Source organism: Hypanus sabinus, chromosome 3 (genome assembly GCF_030144855.1).
Source record: "Hypanus sabinus isolate sHypSab1 chromosome 3, sHypSab1.hap1, whole genome shotgun sequence".
Taxonomy (NCBI): Eukaryota; Metazoa; Chordata; class Chondrichthyes; order Myliobatiformes; family Dasyatidae; genus Hypanus; species Hypanus sabinus.
The window spans coordinates 4,563,521-4,584,834 of record NC_082708.1 but is presented as its reverse complement, the minus strand read 5'-3'; the positions used below and the strand labels follow the sequence as shown (position 1 = coordinate 4,584,834).

The 21,314-nt window shown below is 42.7% G+C and overlaps 2 protein-coding genes across 5 annotated transcripts in view; both read left to right on the top strand.

The window, feature by feature from the left end:
• The window catches only part of pgm2l1 (phosphoglucomutase 2-like 1), a 158,551-nt gene extending 158,230 nt beyond the window's left edge, over positions 1-321 (top strand). Inside the window, exon 15 of one of the 2 annotated variants that reach the window (XR_009511050.1) lies at positions 150-288. Coding sequence is in view for 1 of the 2 variants with exons in the window: in XM_059963567.1 (XP_059819550.1) it covers positions 150-153 (4 nt within the window). In the remaining variant the exon portion in view is untranslated. Of the gene's footprint in view, positions 1-149 lie in introns of both variants that reach the window. The other variant, XM_059963567.1, reaches the window with a different exon arrangement.
• A 913-nt stretch (positions 322-1,234) lies between these two features.
• LOC132390990 (sialidase-4-like) lies at positions 1,235-20,181 on the top strand. Of its 3 annotated transcripts, none has more exons than XM_059963569.1 (3): positions 1,235-1,332; positions 11,678-11,902; positions 14,068-20,181. In XM_059963569.1, exons 2-3 carry the CDS (start codon positions 11,702-11,704, stop codon positions 15,049-15,051), a joined length of 1,185 nt encoding a protein of 394 aa, XP_059819552.1. In that variant the 5' UTR covers positions 1,235-1,332; positions 11,678-11,701; the 3' UTR covers positions 15,052-20,181. The 3 variants fall into 3 exon arrangements, with proteins under 3 accessions (XP_059819552.1, XP_059819554.1, XP_059819551.1); XM_059963571.1 differs by having other exon boundaries at positions 1,278-1,362; XM_059963568.1 differs by lacking the exon at positions 1,235-1,332 and having other exon boundaries at positions 5,515-11,902.
• Positions 20,182-21,314: the final 1,133 nt, after the last annotated feature.

The window sequence follows — 21,314 nt, the reverse complement described above, 5'->3', positions numbered from 1 at the left end:
GGGTGGAGACAGTTAACAGACCCACACTAGTGTTCAGTGATGTGTTTGAATAAAGTATGAATAAAGTCTATAAAAGCATACAAAGTATGTCTGATTCTTCTTGTGTCTACATCATCCTTTTTTCACCGTTTATTTTCTCTGGAATGTAGGTAGCCCAGGTGGTGAAGAAGATCTGGAACGAGCAGCCAGAATCAAAGGTAGAGGCAGCTACAATAAACAATTTCAAAAAGAGTTTGGAAAGTTATTCCAAATATCCAAAACACAAGAGATTCTGCAAATGCCTGGAACCTTGAACAACACACACACATTGCTGGAAAATTCAGCAAGTCAGGCAGCATCAATGGAGGGGAATAAACAATCGATGTTTCGGACCGAGACCCTTCATCGGCACAAAGTGTCGAGATACTGCTCAATCCAATGACAGTTTTTTAAAATTGCTTTTACAGGGCTTTTGTACAGGTATTTGGAAAGGAAGGGTGTTGACGGATATAATTCAAACAATGAGATTTGCTGTTAATCACCAGTGTGGCATAGACAAGTGAGAATCAGATTTATTATCACTGGCATGTGACATAAAATTTGTTAATTTAGCAGCAGTTCAATGCAATACATGATCTAGCAGAGAGAAAAAATAAAATAAACAAGTAAATCAATTACATATATTGAATAGATTTTAAAAACATGCAAAAACAGAAAATTTTTTAAAAAGTGAAGTCGTGTCCAAAGATTCAATGTCCATTTAGGAATCGAATGGCAGAGGGGAAGAAGCTGTTCCTGAATCGCTGAGTGTGTGCCTTCAGGCTTCTGTACCTCCTACCTGATGGTAACAGTGAGAAAAGGGCGTGCCCTGGGTGCTGGGGGTCCTTAATAATGGACGTTGCCTTTCCGAGACACTGCTCCCTAAAGATGTCCTGCGTACTTTGTAGGCTAGTACCCAAGATGGAACTGACTAGATTTACAACCAGCTGCAGCTTCTTTCGGTCTTGTGCAGGAGCCCCTCCATACCAGACAGTGATGTAGTCTGTCAGAATGCTCTCCATGGTACAACTATGTAAGTTCTGAATGGGACATCAGAGACGAGAGCTGAATAGCCTGCTTTTTCTGCATTTGTTATACGCAGATAAGCTGCTACAGTTCTGCGTTACAATGCCAAACACGGTTCAAAAGTCTTTCATTTGTGGCGAATAAAGCTTTGAGAGATCCCGGAAGCCTGGTGACCGGACTGTGCCTCACGCATGCGCGATACCGCAGGAGCGGTTACCATGGTGATAGTGGGGACGGGGACGAGAACGGACGGTCGGACTTCGTCTGCACCTGGGCCCGGAGTCTGTGGTGAGGCCTCGGTCTTCAGTGGATTTCAAGGCAATTACATTGTTAATTTCGGGTTACGTGTCCGCACTGAAGGATAATACCTCCGCATAGATCCCAGGATTCTTACCGAGACGGAAACCGGCCCTTCGGCCCACGCTGTTCATCTACCGTTAAGATAATAAGAGCAGAATTAGGCTACTTGGCCCATCAAGTCTGTATATATTTTCCTTGCCGACCCCAATTCCTTGCCTTCGCCGTAACCTTTCACGCCGTGCCTAATCAATCGATCAACCTCTGCCTTAAGTACGGTATACCCAATGGCGTGGCCTTCACAGCCGTTTGTGGCAATTAATTCCACGGATTCACCACGGTCTTTCTAAAGAAATTCCTCCTCATTTAGCGGACGTCCCTTTATTCTGAGGCTATGCCTCTGGCTCTAGACCCCCCCCCCCCCCACTATAGGAAACATTCACTATGAAGGCCTTTCAATATTCGATAGTTTTCAATGAGATTCCCGAACCCCCCCCCCCCCCCCCATTCTTCTAAATGCCAGAGAATACAGGTCCAGAGCCATCAAATGCTCCTCATATGATATTATAAGCCTTTCAATCGCGGAATCACTTTCGTGAACCTCTCCAATGTCAGCACATCCTTTCTCAGATAACGGGCTCAAAACTGCTCACAATACTCCCAGTGAGGACTCACCAGTGCTTTCTAAAGCCTCAGCATTACCTTCTTGCTTTTATATTCTGGTCCTCTCAAAGTGAATGCTAACGTCACATTTGCCTTCCTCTGCACAGACACAACCTGTAAATTAACCTTTAGGAAATCCTGCATGAGGAATCATGGTCCCTTTGCACTTCAGATTTTTTATTTTTTTCTCCATTTAGAAAATATTCGACACTTTTATTGCTACCAAAGTGCGGACTTACACATGCCAACACTGTACTCCATCTGTCACCTCCTTGCCCATTCCCCTAATCAGTCTAAGTTCTTCTGCAGCCTCTCTGCTTCCCTCCACCGCTATATACCCCTCCACCGGTCTTCATATCATCAGCAAACTTTATAAAGCCATCTATTCCGTCATCCAAATTATTGATATATAACGTAAAAAGTACCAATCCGAACATCAGGCCCTGCATGTCACTGGCAGTCAACCAGAAAAGGCTATCTTTATTCTCACTCTTTGCCTCCTGCCAATTAGCCAGTGCTCGATCCATGCTAGTATCTTTCCTGTAATACCATGGACTGTTAACTTGTCAAGTAGCCTCATGTGTGGCACCTTGTCAAAAATCTGAAAATTCAAGTACACGGATTCTCCTTTGTCTGACCTACTTATTTCCTCAAAGGATTCCAACAGATATGTCAGGCATGATTTTCACTTAAGGAAACCATGCTGACTCTGGCCTGTTTTATCATGTGCCTCCAAATACCCTGAGACCTCATCTTTTATTGGACTCCAACGTTTTCCCAATCATTGAGGTCAGACTAACTGGCCTGTAGTTTCCTTCCTTCTGCCTCTCTCCTTTCTTGAGTGGTGTAACATTTGTAATTTTCCAGTTCTCTGGAACCATTCCAGAATCTAGTGATTCTTAAAAAATTATTACCAATGCTTCCACAGTTTCTTCAGCCACCTCTTTCAGAACCCTGGGGTGTAGTCCATCTGGTCCAGGTGACTTACCTACCTTCAGATTTCAGCTTCGCAAGCACCTCATTTCTGCACTCCTTGACACTGTGGAACTTCCGACATACTGCAAGTATCTTCCACAGTGAAGACTGAAGCAAAATACTTAATTGGTTAATCATTCCCTTTTCCCTCATTGCCACCTCTCCAACATCATTTTCTAGTGGTCCGATATCCACTCTCACAATTCTTTTACTCTGTGTATCTGAAGACACTTTTGGTATTCTCTTTAGTATTATTGGCTAGATTACTTTTGTATTCCATCTTTTCGTCCTTTTTGAATTTTTAATCTTCTGTTGATTTTTAAAAGCTTGCCAATTTTCAAACTTTCTACTAATTTTTGCTCTATTATATGCCCTCTGTTTGGTTTTATGTTGGCTTTGGCTTCCCTTGTCAGCCACGTGCCTTTAGAATACTTATTTTTCTTTGGTCTATATTTAGCCTGTGTCTTCTGAATTGCTCCCAGAAACTCCACCCATCGCTGCTCTGCTGTCATTCCTGCTTGTGACCCCTTCCAATTAAACTTTGGAGTTTGAACTGCTCCCTATCAGTGAATGGGTGTGCTAAAAGAAGAGGAGATTTCATGCAGGTCCACAATTGAAGATTTATTGAACTGCGCCCAATCAGTGAACAGATTCATTAGCAAAGTCAAATAAAAATAAGGCCGGTGTAAGAGGCCATTGTGTGGGTAGGCCAGTTTCAGAGTGGTGAGGCTTTGGCTCTGGCTCATCAGGCTTGGGTGAGGTAAGCATCTCCCAAGTGTTTTTTTCTTTATTCTTCATTCCTCGTCGGTTAGGGCACAGTGAGTGCAGTGAGAATGGCTTTGGGGGCTGTGTTGTGTTCTGTGTGTGAGATGTGGGAATTCTGGAGAACCTCCAGGCTCCCAATAACTACATCTGCACCAGGTTCGCTGAGTTGCAGCTCCTCAGAAAATGTGTTAAGAAACTGGAGCTGCAGCTCGATGACCTTCAGCTCATGCAGGAGGCTGAAGAAGTGACAGATAGGATACTGTTGAGAGGGACGACCTACTGGAGAGGGGTGGTGCACATCCACCGGGTCTGGCGTTGAGTCTGGTGCCGTGGCTCAGAAGAGAAGAGAGGTGAAGGGGGCTGCAGTGGTGATAGGAGATTCCATAGTCAGAGGAATAGGGATGAGATTCTGTGGATGCGATAGAGACACCCGGATGATATGTTGCCTCCCAGGTGCCAGGGTCAGAAGTGTCTCGGATCGGGTCCACAACTCTCTAAAGGGGGAGGGTGAGCAGCCAAAAGTCTTGCTTCATATTAGCATTAATGACATAGGCAGGAAAGGTGAGGAGATCCTAAAGAGAGATTTTAAGGAGCTAGGTAGAAAGCTGAAAAACGGGACCTCCAGGGTAGTAATCTCTGGATTATTGCCTGTGCCACACACCAGTGAGGGTAGGAATAGGAGCAGGTAAATGTGTGGCTGAAGAACTGGTGCAGGAGGCTCTTCTGGGAAAGGTACAACCTGTAAAAAAGGGACTGGTTAAATATGAAACTGAAGGGAACCAATATCCTTGGCGGCAGGTTTGTTAGAGCTGTTCGGAAGGGTTTAAACTAATTTGGCTGGGGAATGGGAACTGGAGTGATAGTGCTGAGGATAGGGCAGTATGTTTACAAACAGAGGCAGTGTGTAATGAGACTGCTAGCAAGGAGAGGCTAATGATAAAATTGCAGACAGCAGGATGGTTTACAATATTAAAGGGGGACAAAATCAAAAAGGGTGATTAATTCAGAACTGAAGGTGTTATATGAATGCACGCAGTATACAGAATAAGGTAGATTAGCTTGTAGCACAGTTACAGATTGGCATTTATGAAGTTGTGGGCATCATTGAATCATGGCTGAAAGCAGATTATAACTAGGAACTTAATGTCAAAGGATGCACATCGTATTGAAAGGCAGGTAGGCAGAAGGGCTGAGGTGATTCTGTTAGTAAAAAATGAAATCAAAACCTTAGAAAGAGATGACAGGATCAGAAAATATAGAATCCTTATGGGTAGGGTTAAGAAACTGCAAGGTTAAAAAGACCTTGATGGGAGTTATATACAGGCCTCCAAAAAGTAGCAAAGTTGTGAACTACAGGTTACAATGGGAGATAGATGTACCTTGGAGAGCATTCTGACAGGCTGTATCACTGTCTGGTATGGGGGGGGGGGGGGCTACTGAGCAGGACCAAAAGAAGCTCCATCTTGGGTACTGGCCTTCAAAGTACCCATGACGTCTTTAAGGAGCAGTGTCTCAGAAAGGCAGCGCCCATTATTAAGGACCCCCAGCACCCAGGGCATTCCTTTTCTCACTGTTACTATCGGGTAGGAAGTACACTCAGCGATTCAGGAACAGGTTCTTCCCCTCTGACATCCAGTTGCTAAATGCAATTCATAATATGGACATTGAACCCTTGGACACTACTCACCTTTATAAAAAAAAATATATAGTATTTCTGTTTTTGCATGATTTTTAATCTATTCAATATATGTATACTGAATAAGATTTACTTAGTTATTATTTTTTCTTATATATAATGTATTGCATTGAACTGCTGCTGCTAAGTTAACAAATTTCATGACACATGCCAGTAATAATAAACCTGATTCTGATTCTGAAAATGCCATGTCAACAGAGCAATGTTTTGATAGTCATAGGGGATTTCAATATGCAAGTAGATTGGGAAAATCAGGTTAGTGCTGGATCCCAAGAGGGGGAATTTGTAGATTCTTAGAGTTCTGAAAAAGGAACCTTTAGGGGCCAGTGATCTTAATATGATGGAATTCACCCTGCAATTTGTAAAGGAGAATAAAGTCAGATGTATCAGTATTGCATTGGTGTAAAGGGAACTACAGAGGCAAGAGAGCAGAGCAGGCTAAAGTTGATTAGAAGGGGACACTGGCAGGGATGACAGCAGAAAAGCAATGGCTGGAATTTCTGGGAGCAATTTGGAAGGCATGTGGTAGATACATCCCAAAGAAGAAGATCGATCAATGGATATTGACCAGACACAGGCTAATGGGACTTGTTCAGGTAGACATGAACTCAGTGGGCCAAATGGCCTGTTTCCTTTCTGTCTATGACTGCTGTAGAAAAGAGAGTGCTGGTCTGCAGGAAAGGCAAGGTTGATAGACCTAAAAGGTCATTTCTGCCACTGCGTCCCCGGATGCTGTCTGTCCTACTGAGTATTTCCAGCACCCTTGCTTTTATGAAATTATAATTTTTTGATTGTCACATGTACCGAGATTCAATGAAGAACTTGTCTTGCATATTGTGCTCAGTTCTGGTTGCCTCAGTACAGGAAGGATGTGGAAGCCATAGAAAGGGTACAGAGGACATTTACAAGGATGTTGCCTGGATTGGGGAGCATGCCTTATGAAAACAAATTGAGTGAACTCAGCTTTTTCTCCTTGGAGCGACAGAGGATGAGAGGTGACCTGATAGAGGTGTATAAGATGATGACTAAACCCATGTAGTACCCCTTATCTACACTTCCCTCCTCCCCCTCAGCTCATTCCATCAATGACCTGCTAACCTATCCCTCTTACCTCTTTTTAGCAAAATAAAATGAGGACCCTTAGCATTGTCAGTAAGCTCTCCCATTGTCCAACAGTCTTTTTGACCCCTCTACCATCGGTCTGGAGGTACCATAGCGGTGGGACAAGGACTGTTAGGATGGGAAGCAGTTTTGTCCCCCAGGCTGTAAGACTACTGAACTCTGCCACCACCCACATCTCATCACATGTGAGGCTCCAATATCATTATGCTGTTTACTTTTTAACTTGTGTTAAGAATGCACCTTATTAATTGTGATAATATTACTTCATGTGTTTTGCACTTTGGTCTGGAGGAACACTGTCATGTTTGGCGGTGTACGTGTGTACGGTTGATTGACTGTAAAATTCTGATTCTGAAAGGCAAGCTGGCACTAGTGACCAACAGCCAGATCCTGCAGACAGCTCACAAAACTACTACTCTTCGTTTAAATATATTTCTCCTGAACTGGGAACAATTGCACCCTTTAATTTCCATTATTTTTGAGTTGATCTGGTGTTTTTTGCTATCTCCTGAGAGATTTGGCAAGGTTGAAGGCAGAGTGTACAGGGGTGGCTGTTGCTTTCTAATAGCAGAACACAAGCCTCGTGGTGGCTCCATTACTCTACGCTGATTAAAGCATTAAAACCAATGAAGATGACAGCGGAAAATGAATAAGTGTTTGGCGCTGTCTGCCTGCGTTTGATCAGTCTCCCTCTTGTTGCTGCCGATGGAAGGCCCAGGAATCTTGGGTCCCATGCTGCAAGGTTAGATATGCTCATGGCTATGGACTCTTTTTTGGAGGACTTTGTGGTGTGATGTTTAATATCCTCAGTGTTGAATGCATCCCAGGTTGTGTGCTTATGTTTGGGGGATTCTGCAGTTTGATGTTTAATATCCTCAGTGCTGAATGTGCTCTGCAGCTGTGTACTCACTTTTGAGAACGCTGCAGTTCATGTTCCATGTGTTTTTGTTTATGTTCTTTTACAAAAATGTGAAGAGCAAGAGGATAAGATGTGAGAGAATAGGACCAATCAAGTGTGACAGTGGAAAAGTGTGCATGGAACCAGAGGAGATAGCAGAGGTACTTAATGATACTTTGCTTCAGTATTCACTTCGGAAAAAGATATTAGCGATTGTAGGGATGACTTGCAGCAGACTAAAAAGCTTGAGCATGTAGATGATAAGGAAGAGTATGTGCTGGAGCTTTTAGAAAGCATCAAGTTGGATAAGTCACCAAGACCAGATGGGATGTACCCCAGGCTACTGTGGGATTGGTGAGCCTCTGATCTTTGAATCATCAATGATGATGGGAGAGGTTCCAGAGGATTGGAGGGTTATGGATGTTGTTCCCTTATTCAAGAAGGGGAGTCGGGATAGCCCAGGAAATTATAGACCAGTGAGTCTTACTTCAGTGGTTGGTAAGTTGATGGAGAAGATCCTGAGAGGCAAGATTTATGTACATTTGGAGAGGCATAATTTGATTAGGAATAGACAGCATGGCTTTGTCAAAGGCAGGTTGTACCTTATGAGCCTGATTGGATTTTTTGAGAATGTGACTAAACTCATTGATGAAGGTAGAGCCATAGATGTAGTGTATATGGATCTTAGCAAGGCATTTGATAGGGTACCCCATACAAGGCTTATTGAGAAAGTCAGGAGGCATGGGATCCAAGGGGACATTGCTTTGTGGATCCAGAACTGGCTTGCCCATAGAAGGCAATGAGTGGTTGTAGATGGGTCATATTCTGCATGGAGGCCGGTGACTAGTGGTTTGCCTCAGGAATTGTTTCTGGGACCCCTGCTCTTTGTGATTTTTATAAATAACCTGGATGAGGAAGTGGAGGGATGGGTTAGTAAGTTTGCTGATGACACAAGAGTTGGGGGTGCTGTGGTTAGTGTGGAGGGCTGTCAGAGGTTATAGCGGGACATTGATAGATGCAAAACTGGTCTGAGAAGTGGCTGATGGAGTTCAACCCAAATAAGTGTGAGGTGGTTCATTTTGGTAGGTCAAATATGATGCAGAATATAGTATTAATGGTAAGACTCTTGGCAGTGTGAAGGATCAGAGGGATCTTGGGGTCCGAGCCCATGGGACAGTCAAAGCTACTACGCAGCCTGACTCTGTGGTTAAGAAGGCATACAGTGCATTGGCCTTCATCAATCATGGGATTGAGTTTAAGAGCTAAGAGGTAATGTTGCAGCTATATAGGACCCTGGTCAGACCGCACTTGGAGTATTGTGCTCAGTTCTGGTCACCTCACTACAGGAAGGATGTGGAAGCCATAGAAAGGGTGCAGAGGAGATTTACAAGGATGTTGCCTGGATTGGGGAGCATGCCTTATGAGAATAGGTTGAGTGAACTCTGCCTTTTCTCCTTGGAGCAACGAGGATGAGAGGTGACCTGATACAGGTGTCAGGTGTACAAGATAATGAGAGGCATTGATCGTGTGGATAGTCAGAGGCTTTTTTCCCAGGGCTGAAATGGCTAGCACAGGAGGGCATAGTTTTAAGGTGCTTGGAGGTTGATACAGAGGAGATATCAGGTAAGTATTTTATGCAGAGAGTGGTGAGTACGTGGAGTGGGCTGCCGGCGGCGGAGTTAGAGGTGGATACAATAGAGATTTTTAAGAGACTCCTGGATGGATACATGGAGCTTAGTAAAATAGAAGGTTATGTGTAAGCCTAGCTACTTCTAAGGTAGGGACATGTTTGGCACAGCTTTATGGGCTGAAGGGCCTGTATTGTGCTGTAGGTTTTCTATGTTTCTATGTGATTTGATTGAGGCACTTTCGCACAGAACGGACTCTGTGACTGTGGGCTGCAGCCATCGACACAGCACTGAACTAACTGACTTGTTGGCTGTCACTCCTGGACCGTCTGTGGTTTGATGTGTAATGCCCTGTGTGTTACTTGCTCACTTTTTGCTGTTTGTGAGATTTGTTCCTTTTTTTTACATGTTGGGTCTTTGTGGTGGTGGGGAAGGTCTTTGAACAGGTTCTATGGTGTTTGTTTTGTGGCTGCTTTCAGGAAGACAGATCTCAAGGTTGTGTACTGTATACATTGATAATAAATGTACTTTGAACGTGAAGTTGAAGTGCTAAGGAAGGGTTCTAGGAGAAGGAAGCTCTGCATGAGGTGAACCAACTTAACAATATAATTCCTCTTCTTTCAACTTAAGAATGAAACAATAACAGAATGCAGAATTAAGTATAACAGCTACAGAGAAAGTGCAGAGCAGGTAAACAATAAGGTACAAGATTATAACAGGATAGATTGTGAAGTTAGGAGTCCACTTTACCATACTAAGAAATACTTCTGGGTGCTACAGTAGCATAACAGTTGGTGCAATGCCATTACAGTTTGGGTCAGAGTTCAATCTTGGTGTCCCTCTGCAAGGAGTTCCATACGTCCTCCCCGTGGAATGCATGAATTTCTTCCCACAGTCAAAAAACATACCGGCTAGGTTAACTGAATATTGTAAATGTCCCATGATTAGGTTTGGGTTAAATCTAGTTTGTTGGGGTTGCTGGGGAGGTGTGGCTCAAAGGGTCAGAAAGGCCTACTCCACGTTGTTTTGCAAAATTAAATAAAAATAAATTATATTAGAGGGATTAGCAGTGGGCTAGTCAAGTGATTCTTCTTTTATGAAGTTGCAAAGAATAATTAAAATATTATAAAGAGGGAGATTTAATCAGGGTGATGCCAGGATACAGCAATACAGCACAGATACAGGTTCCTGGGCCTAACTTCCTGTGTTTGGCTCATATCCTTCCAAACCCCACTCCTCCATGTACCTATCCAAAGTTCAAAGTACATACAGGACACCAGATACATCCCTGAGATCTGTTATCTTGTGGTCATTCACACTCAATACAAGAAACAATAAAAACATTTGAAAAGAACACCCACAAGATGGACAACCAATGAGCAAAAGGCAGCAAACTCCAAGTGAAAAAAGCAAAATAATAAATAAATAGGCAGTAAGTATTGAGAACATGAGATGAAAATCATAGGAATACAAAGGAATAGATCAGTGAGGGGCGAGTAAAGTGATCCCCCTGGTTCAAAAGCCTGATGGTTAATAACTGTTCCTTAACCTGGTGCTGGCAAGTCCTGAGACTCACATCAACACACACAAAATGCTGGAGGAACTCAGCAGACTAGGCAGCATTTATGGAAAAGAGTATACTGTAGTTGACATTTCAGGTCTGGGCAAGAGACATCAACTATACTCTTTTTCATAAATACCACCTGACCTGGCCTGCTGAGTTGCTCCAGCATTTTGTGTGTGTTTCTTGGATTTCTAGCAGCTGCAGCTTTTCTCTTGTTCTTGAGGCTCCTGTACCTTCTTCCTGATGGAAGCAGGAAGTCCAAGTGCTTCTTAAGAGATACTGTTGTATATGCCTCACTCCATTTGCTCACCACCCTCTGCATGAAGAATTTACCCCTCAGGTCTCTTTTAAATCTTTACCCTCTCTATGCCCATCATTTTGGCTCCCTACTCTGGGGAAAAGATTGTTACCATCCATTTAATCTCTGCCTCCCTCTCATAGCTTTAAATATTTTTGTAATGCTGTCGCCTCCTACATTCCAAGGAATAAAGTCCTAGCCTCTCCCTATAATTAAAGTCTTCTTTAGCTGGCATTTTAACTATGTCTTTTCATTTTAATCATGTCTTTCCTATAATAGTTTGACCAAAACTGTACATTGTATACAATGTCAATGAGATTGAAAGAGTATGGAGAAAATTTACAAGGATGGTGCTGGGACTTCAGGACCTGAGTTACAGGAAAAGTGGTATAGTTAAGTACAAGCAGGCTTTTTCCACTGATGTTGGATGAGACTACAACCAGAGCTCATGGGTTAAGAGCGTAAGGTAATATATTTAAAAGGAACATGAGGGGGAACTTCTTCCGTCAGTAGGAGGTGAGTGTGGAATAAACTACTAGTGGAAGTAGTGGAGAGGGATTTGATTTCAGTAAGTTTGGATAAGCACAGGGGTATGGAGGGCCTTGGTCCGGGACTAGGCAAAATAGCAGTTTGGCATGAACTACACGGGCCAAAGGGCCTATTTCGGCATGTTGACTGTGTGACTCCAAGTGTGGCCTCACTAACTATTTACACAGTTCTCCTTCAGTTCCTTGTACAGGGGTGGGTGACCATGGCCATGGACCAGATACCAGGTGCAGTCACCTTGTTCGAGAAGAAGAAGAGTGGAACTGTGTATCGTATACCTTCCCTCCTTTACCTGGAGAGAGATGCAGTCTTCTTAGCATTTGCCGAGAAGCGAAATTCATCCAGTGATGTGAACGCGAAGAGTCTGGTGCTCCGGAGAGGGACTTTTCATGATGGAACAGTGAAGGTTGGTGCTGGTTCCTTGAGAGCATGATTCCGGCTTGGTCATGACCTCCGCTGCTGTCTGTGGAATCTGCATGTTCTCCTTGTGACCACATGCATTCCTCCAGGAGCTCCTGTTTCTTCCCACAATCCAAAGTGGTTTATTGGCAGCCGAAAGTTGTAGAATCTGGGTAAATGGGAATATGAGAAGTATAAAATGGAATAAGTGGAAGTGAGGGTGTCACAGTAACGTAGCAGTAAGCCTAACACTTTATATAGGGCCAGTAATTACTGATCAGGGTTCAATTCCTGCTGCAGTCTACTCCATGTCCAGCACATAATTCTCTGTAATTTCTGCTTTCTCCAACGGGATCCCACCAAGCACATCTTTCTCCCACCCCCCAGCTTTCTGCTTTCCACAGGGATTGCTCCCTATGAGACTCACTTGTCCATTTATCCCTTCCCACTGATCTCCCTCTTGATACTTATCCTTGAAAGCGGAACAAGTGCCACACCTGCCCCGACACTTCCTTACTCACTACTGTTCAGGGCCCTGCACAGTCCTTCCAGGTAAAGCAACACTTCACCTGTAAGTCCTTTGGGATCAATTGCTGTATCCGGCGCTCTTGATGTGACCTCCTGTACATTGGTGAGACCCAGTGTAAATTGGGAGACCACTTCACCAAGCGCCTATGCTCCGTCTGCCAGAAAAAGCGGGATCTCCCAGTGGCCACCCACTTCAATTTTACTTCCCATTCCCATTCCAACATATCAGTCCATGGCCTCCTCTTTTGTTGCAATGAGGCCACACTCAGGTTGGAGGAGCAATACTTTATATTCCATCTGGGCAGCCTCCAACCTGATGGCATGAATATTGATCTCTCAAACTTCTAGTAATTGCTTCCTCACCCCCCCCCCAGCCATTCCCATCCCTTTTCCCTTTGTCACCTCATAGCTTTACCTGCTCTTCACCTCCCTCTAGTACTCCTCCCACTTTCCTTTCTTCCATGGTGTTCTTCCCTCTCCTATCATATTCCTTCTTCTCCAGCTCTTTATTTCACCCTTGCCCCTCCCAGTTTCACCGATCACCTGCCACCTGGTACTTCTTCACCCTCTGTGTTCTGACTTCTTTTTTACCAATCCTGCTGAGGAGTCTCGACCCGAAACATTGACTTTACTCTTTTCCACAGATGCTGCCTGGCCTGCTGAGTTCCTCCAGCATTTTGCGTGTGCTGCTTGATTTCTAGCATCTGCAGATTTTCTCTTATTCAAAGTGTGAAGTGATTCACTTTGGAAGGTCAAATTTGAAGGCAAAATATAGAGTTAATGGCAGGATTCTTAGAAGCGTAGAGGGACGGGAATCTTTGAGTTCACACCCATGGATCCCTTAGAGTTGTCATGTATGTTGATAGAAGGGTTATGAAGGTGTATGGCATGTTGGCCTTCATTAGTTGGAGGATTGAGTTCAAGAGCCGTGAGGTAATGTTTCAGATCAATAAAACTCTGGCTAGACCACACTTGGGAGTATTGTGTTCAGTTGTGGTCCCTTCATTATACGATGAATATGGAAGCTGTAGAGAAAGTGCAGAGGAGATTTTGTAGGATGCTACCTGTATTACAGAGCACTGGGAAAGTCTTGTGAGGACAGCTTGAAGGAGCTGGAATTTTTCTCTTTGGAGTAAAGGAGGATGAGCAATGATTTGATGGCAGTGTACAAGATGGTAAGAGTGGACAGCTCTTGGGTGGAAATGGCTAATACAAAAGGGCATAATATTAGGGTGACTGACTGGAGGAAAGTATAGGGGACATTTTGGTAGGTCTTTTTACATACAGAGTGGTGGGTGTGGAATGCCCTGCCAGGAGTGGTGGCAGAGGCAGATACATTAAGGACATTTAAGAAACTCTTATATAGGCACATGGATGAAAGAGAAATGGAGGGCTACCTGGGTGGGAAATGTTAGATTGGTCTTGTTACGTTAAATGGTCAGCACAACCTCGTGGCCAAAGGACCCAATACTGTGCTGTAACGTTCTGTGATACAGAGAGTGTGCATTATTGAACAGGACTGTGGCATGGTATATGATTTGTTGATCTCTATCCTATACCTGAACCCTTTCACCATATTCCCACCACACAGTCTGACCCTCTCTGTTCACTCTGCACATTGATTGGCATGTTCCCTGTTTCCAGTGGGAAGATGAGGTTGAGCTGGAGGCGGCCGGCATGGTGGGCTACCGTTCCATGAACCCATGTCCCGTGTACGAGCGCCGGGGAGGGACAGTCTACCTCTTCTTCAACTGCATTGTGGATGGGGTATCAGAATGGCAACAGGTATGCAGCGGGAAGAACGCTGCCAAGCTCTGCTACGTGCTGAGCCGAGATGCGGGGTGCAGATGGATTGGCCCCTGGGATGTGACGGAGAAAGTGATCGGACAACGGATCCGCCGCTGGGCCACGTTCTCAGTGGGGCCAGGCCACGGTGTGCAGACAGAGGGTGGAACGCTGGTTATCCCCGCCTATGTGTACATCATCCGGCAACCATGCTGCCTCCTGCCAACCTGCTTCTTCACCCACCCACACCCCTTTTACTTCTACAGCGAGGATGGTGGGGTGAACTGGGCAGTGGGGGAGCCACTGACCAAGTACCGAGGGGTGGAGTGCGAAATGGCTGAGATAACCATCGCCAACCACAACCGTGTTCTGTACTGTAATTCCCGGACAAGTGGCCAGGCCCGCGTGGAGGCCATCAGCCTCGAGCCCGGGTACTTTGAGATTGCCCGCCTGGCCCGGGGTCTGCCCGAGAGCAAGGATGGCTGCCAGGGCAGCGTGGCGAGCTTCCCCACACCCAACGGGCCAAATGGCAGTCAGTCTGCTGCAGAGGATGGCTTGTCCTGGCTCCTGTACACACACCCGTGTGGCGAGCGCAAATACTTCTGGCATTGCCGCAACCGCACCAACCTGGGCGTCTTCCTGAACACCAGCCCACTCCGGAGAGGGCATTGGCGTGGCCCCTGGGTCATCCAGACAGGACCGTGCGGTTACTCAGACCTCGCCTACGTCCATGGCACCCACAGCTTCGCCTGCCTGTATGAGTGTGGCACACATGACTCCTGGGAGCAGATCACATTTTGTCTCTTCACTGTCAATGACGTGATGAAGAACATCACTGTGTAATACAGCATGAAAACAGGCCATGCCAACCACTCTCATCTCAGTTTTCCATGTCCAGCCCATAACCCTCCAAGTCCTTCCCCTCCGTCAACCTATCTATATGTCTCTGAAATGGGCCAATTATACCCACCTCAGCCACTTCCTCTGGCAGTTCGCTCCAAGTACTCACTAAACAAGTTATAGTACCTCTCAGCTCTCTTTTAAATCTCTCCCTTCTTGTACCCATACCTTCTAGTTTTGGACTAGAGAAAAGTCTATGACTGTTCACCTTCCCAATATTCCTATGGTTTTATAAACTTCTGAGGTCACCTCTCATTCCCCTAGGCTCCAGTGAATATAGGAACAGTATAGCAAACTTGACCCTACAACTCAGCCTCTCTAGTCCAGACAACATCCTCATAAATCTCTTCTGCACCCTCTCCAGTTTGACCTTTCCTACAACAGGGTGACCAAACTATATAATACTCCAAGTATGGCTTCACCAACAATTTATGTAACTACAATATGATGTGCGTATTCCTAGTCTCGATGCCCTGACTGATAAAGGCCAGCATGTTAAACATCTTCACTTCCCTGTCTACTGGCATGGCTCGTCTTCAGTGAACTGTGCACTTTTTTTTTGTAAGTTATTTTTTATTGACGTTCATCATCAAACGAACATTTTCATAAAATGTATTTCAGATACTGTACATATATATCATATATTCATATTTGCCACAAGTCTCCACATAATATCTGAGGTATACAATTATAGAAAAGAGAGGAAAGAAAGAACAAGCAAAAGGAGAAAAATAAGTACAAGTAGGGAGTGATCTTTTACAACATATTCATTGATTTGTGAGAATAAAATCAGGCCTATGAGGTGTTATGCAGTTAAACCATTTTTCCCAGTATGAATCAAATTGTTCCAACTTATGATTAACAGATGCTGTTATCGTCTCCATTTTGTAAATGTCCATTGTAATTTCCATCCATGCATTTAAAGTTGGGCTCTCCTGTGATAACCATTTCCTGGTAAGAATCTTTTTACCAGCCATTAAATATTCATTAAATTCATTAAATATTTATCTCTTTTCAACCATTCTTGAGGTATATACCCAAGATAAATGGTCTTACTTTCTAAGGGTATTTCACATTTAAAAATGTCTTCTAGGGCATTGTGTATCCCCCTCCAATAGTTTGATAATGGGGCAATCCCAGAAAATATGATAATAGTTTGCATTTTGATTTCCACAATTTCTCCAGCAAACAGGGAGGTTACTATCAAAATGGGATTTCTGAGAAGGTGTAATAAAATATCTTATCAAGTTTTTCCACCCAAACTCCCTCCACTTCTGTGAACTGGTACACTTCCATTCATTGATACCTCCATATTATTGTCCATTCTTCCTCAGATATAATTATCCCTCCTTCCTTCTCCCATTTTGTTTTAATGTATGAAGTTGAATGTGTTTTAAGATTTGACAAAACCTTATACACACTTGAAATGATTCTACTACCGTTATCTGAATTATATGCTTTCCTAAATAGCTCTATCAAGCATGTGCTTGCCTTGGTTACATTTTTAAGTGTCTTATTATCATATTGTCGCATCTGTAAATACCGATAAAAACCTTGTTTTTCTAATAAGTGTTTCTCTTTAAGCATTTCAAAACTGAACAGTGTTCCTTCTTTCATTATATTGCAAAGAACTGTTATTCCTTTAGCTGTCCAGTCCTTAAATCTAGCATCCAGTTTATTCGGCATAAAATCCGAGTCATATGCACACCATTTAAGAATTGCAATATCTCCCTCTAGTTTATATTCTTTTATAATAATTTTCCATATTTTAAGAGTCCATTTCACCCATGGGCTATCAGTAGTATTTATGTAACTTTGTAGATTGTTATCAGCCAAAATTGCCTGTATGGGGATGGAAGGTATCCTGTCTTCAATGTTTTTCCATTGAGCGCCATATGATGGATTGCACATGTCACGTACCCATGACAGTTTAAATGAACATGTGTAAATATAACTCCCAAACTATTTAGCTCGGGGACACCAGGCATAGAATCTTGAGATGGTAAGGTATGAAAGTTCAGTTCATCCACAGATTAAATGATGTGCGAGAGATATTTGTAATCTAAGGTGAATGCCAAGAGCAGGCATTTATGACATATTCTACAGGTTCCACGGTGGTAAAACAGGATAACAATCGCCATAGGTCTTATCCGTCGTCGTTCCAAATCCACTTAGGAATTATCACCAATAGTAGCTTATCACAGGGGTACCGTCTTCAAAGGGAACTACCACCTGGGCAAGGGCTAACACATAGGTAGATTCCACCAGGTACTCCCAATCCAGATGCAACATACAACGTATTACCGACAGTGATTTTCACAGAGTATCCCTTCTCACAAGTGGTTACCACATAACACACCCAAATCCAGCGACAGATTAACAAAAATAGTAGCCACAGGATAATCCAACAAAATCCACATATGGATTACACAAATTATCATCAACAGTGATTTGTCACAGAGTTCCATCTTCGAGTGAGTTACCACACCCAGGCAAGTGGTCTTCACAGGATACTCCCAAGCAGAAATATCCACTCCTATGGATCAAACAAAGAGACAATCACACATTTGGTATGCACTAGATCAATAATCAACCCGCCTTTGTGGGTTTAGGAGAGTCCAGTGACCTTTGGCCACTAGGTCCTTTGTTTTAACCCTTCTATCTTCTTTCTTTCTCTCTCTCCATCTGACTGTGTGTGTCTGTGACTGTCCTTGTAAGAAGTAAACACGCTGCGAACAAAATGTAAATATGCTGGAAGGCAGGCTGATACACCTTTTCCATTTCTCTCTTTCTTTTAAAGTGACAGCCCACAGCAACTGAAACTTAGGGGTTTGTAACAACCAGCATATCACAGCTCTCAACTGTGCTGCAAGATAATAATCTCTAAGAGAAGGCAGGCCCCATTGCAAAGTTTTGAGACAAACTCTAGGTCTTTTACCTTGCCATATATATCTTGATAACATTTTATTCCATTCATTGAATTGGTTTTGCTTAATCTCTATTGGTAGGGTCTGAAAGAGATATGACAGTCTGGGCAATATATTAATTTTTAATGGATTCAATCCTTGTACTGAGACTAAAAAAAGGAATTAGGTTCCATCTTGTTATATCTTCTTTCTTTTTTTATATATAGGCTGATAATTGCATTCTGATCATTTTGCCAAATCTTTTGGCATAATGATACCCAAATATTTGAAAGACTCTGTTTGCCATGCCCAGGGATATCTACTTTTAATTTCTCTTGGGCTATAGTTATATGAAAGTAATTGGGTTTTATTTATGTTGATCCTGATAATCAACCATATTGTTCAAAGGATTGCATCAATTTAGCTAAAGAGTATATTGGTTGCCCTAGATGGATCAAAATGTCATCCGCGTAACAGGTCAATTTATGCACTGTCCCTTTAATAGTAATTCCCCTGATATCTTCATTTTCTCTGATGTATTGAGCTAATGGTTCCAGATATAATGCGAAGAGTAGCGGTGACCATGCAAAACCCTGTCTCATGCCCCTTTCTAGAGTAAAGCTATTTGATAAATATCCATTGATTTTAATCCTAGCAGTAGGATTGTCATATAGTGTCTGTATAGTTTTAATAAGTGTGTCATGTAAACAAAATCTATGTAAAATTCTGTTAAGAAAATTCCAATTAACCGAATCAAATGCCTTTTCAGCATTCATACTTATCACTATTGCTTCGATTTTATTTTTTTTGTATATGATTCATAATGTGAAGTGTCCTTCGTATATTGTCTTGAGTCTGGCATTGTTGTATAAAACCTGTCTGATCATTACGTATCAGTATGGGTAGAAACTCTTCTAATCGTTTGGCCATGATGGAGGTAAATAATCTATAATCTACATTAAGAACAGATATTGGTCTTAATGATCCACATTCCATTTTATCCTTGCCTTCTTTCGATATAGTTGAGATTATCGCCTCCTTCCAGCTGGGTGGCATATTCGCCTTTTTTAGAGCCCAGTTCAGTGTGGGGAGTAAAACAGGAATTAATTCATTTTTTAATTCTTTATACCACTCTGCCAATATATCCATCTGATCCTGGTAACTTGCTTAATTTAAGCATACATTGTGGTTTTTAGTTCAGCTTCAGTTATGTCAGCAGTCATCGTTCTATTTTGTTCTTCGCTTAAAGTGGGTAACTCCAGAGAATTCAGGAAGGTGTCAATTTGGGTTATGCTTCCCCCTGGAACTTTGGAGTATAGTGTTTTGTAAAACACTTCAAAAGCTTCTTGAATTTCACTTAGCTTGTATTTTTATCACTTTTGTTCTTGGATCCCTAATTCTATGAATTGTATTTTCTGCTATCTTGTTTTTCAAGTTTCCATGCCATTATTTTCATAGATTTCGATTCACTTTCATAGTGTCTCTGTTTCAGAAACATTAGATTTTTCCTGATTTCTTGTGTAGCCAAACTATTAATTTCATTCCTAATTTTTAAAATTTCCTCTAATGTAGCCTGTGCCAAACTCAATTTGTGTTTTTCTAGTTCCTTCAGCTTGTTTTGCAATTTCTCTGATGGTTTATTCCTTTTTTTCCTTATATGAAGATATCGCTATAATTTTCCCTTTTAAGACAACCTTCAGAGTATCCCATAGAATGGGAGGTGAAATCACTCCATTATCATTGAATTCTAAGTAAAGACCAATTTCTTTTTTAATTTGCACCTTAAAATAGGGATCATTGAGTAGACTTGAATTTAGTTTCCAAATAGTATTCTTTCATTTGTAGGTCAAAATCAACAGCTAAATACATAGGTGCATGGTCACTTACATCTATTGTCCCAATTCCACAGGTGTTTATTTTGTCTTTATCTTTTCCGAATGTTATGAAATAGTCTATTCTTGTATATAAAGAATGGGGGGCAGAATAATGAGTGTAATCCCTTCTGCTGGGGAAATGGTCCCTCCATATATCAATTAGACCAACATCCTCAAAAAGTGTATTAACTTTCTTATGTAAGGACTTTGTTTCATAGGTTTTTCTTCTGGAAGAGTCTAACTTTGGTTGTAATTGTAAATTTAAGTCTCCCCCACATATAACAATTACAGCACATAAACAGGCCATCTCGGCCCTGCTAGTCTGTGCCGAACACTTACTCTCACCTAGTCCCACTGACCTGCACTCAGCCCATAACCTTCCATTCCTTTCCTGTCCATATACCTATCCAATTTTTTTAAAATGACAATATCAAACCTGCCTCTACCACTTCTGCTGGAAGCTTGTTCCACACAGCTACCACTCTCTGAGTAAAGAAGTTCCCCCTCGTGTTACCCGTAAACTCTTGCCCCCCAACCCTCAACTCATGTCCTCATGTTTCAATCTCCCCTACTCTCAATGGAAAAAGCCTATCCACATCAACTCTATCTACCCCCCTCATTATTTTAAATACCTCTATCGTCCCCCTTCAATTTTCTACGCTCCAAAGGATAAAGACCTAACTTGTTCAACCTTTCTCTGTAACTTAGGTGCTGAAACACAGGTAACATTCTAGTAAATCTCCTCTGTACTCTACTTTGTGGACATCTTCCCTACAATTTGGTGACCAGAACTATACACAATACTCCAAATTTGGTCTCACCAATGCCTTCTACAATTTTAACATTACATCCCAACTCCTATACTCAATGCTCTGATTTAGAAAGGCCAGCATACCAAAAGCTTTCTTCATCACCCTATCCCCATCCGATTCCACCTTCAGGGAACTATGCACCATTATTCCTAGATCACTCTGTTCTACTGCATTCCTCAATGCCCTACCATTTACCATCTCTGTCCTATTTTGACTAGGTCTACCAAAATGCAGCACCTCACACTTATCAGCATTAAACTCCATCTGCCATCATTCTGCCCACTCTTCTAACTGGCCTAAATCTCTGCAAGCTTTGAAAACCTACTTCATTATCCACATCGCCACCTAGCTTAGTATCATCTGCATATTTACTAATCCAATTTACCACCCCATCATCCAGATCATTAATGTATATGACAAACAACATTGGACCCAGTACAGATCCCTGAGGCACACCACTAGTCACCGGCCTCCAACCTGACAAATTTATCCAGCACTACTCTCTGGCTTCTCTCATCCAGCCACTGTTGAATCCATTTTACTACTTCAATATTAATACATAATGATTGAACCTTCCTAACTAACCTTCCGTGTGGAACCTTGTCAAAGGCCTT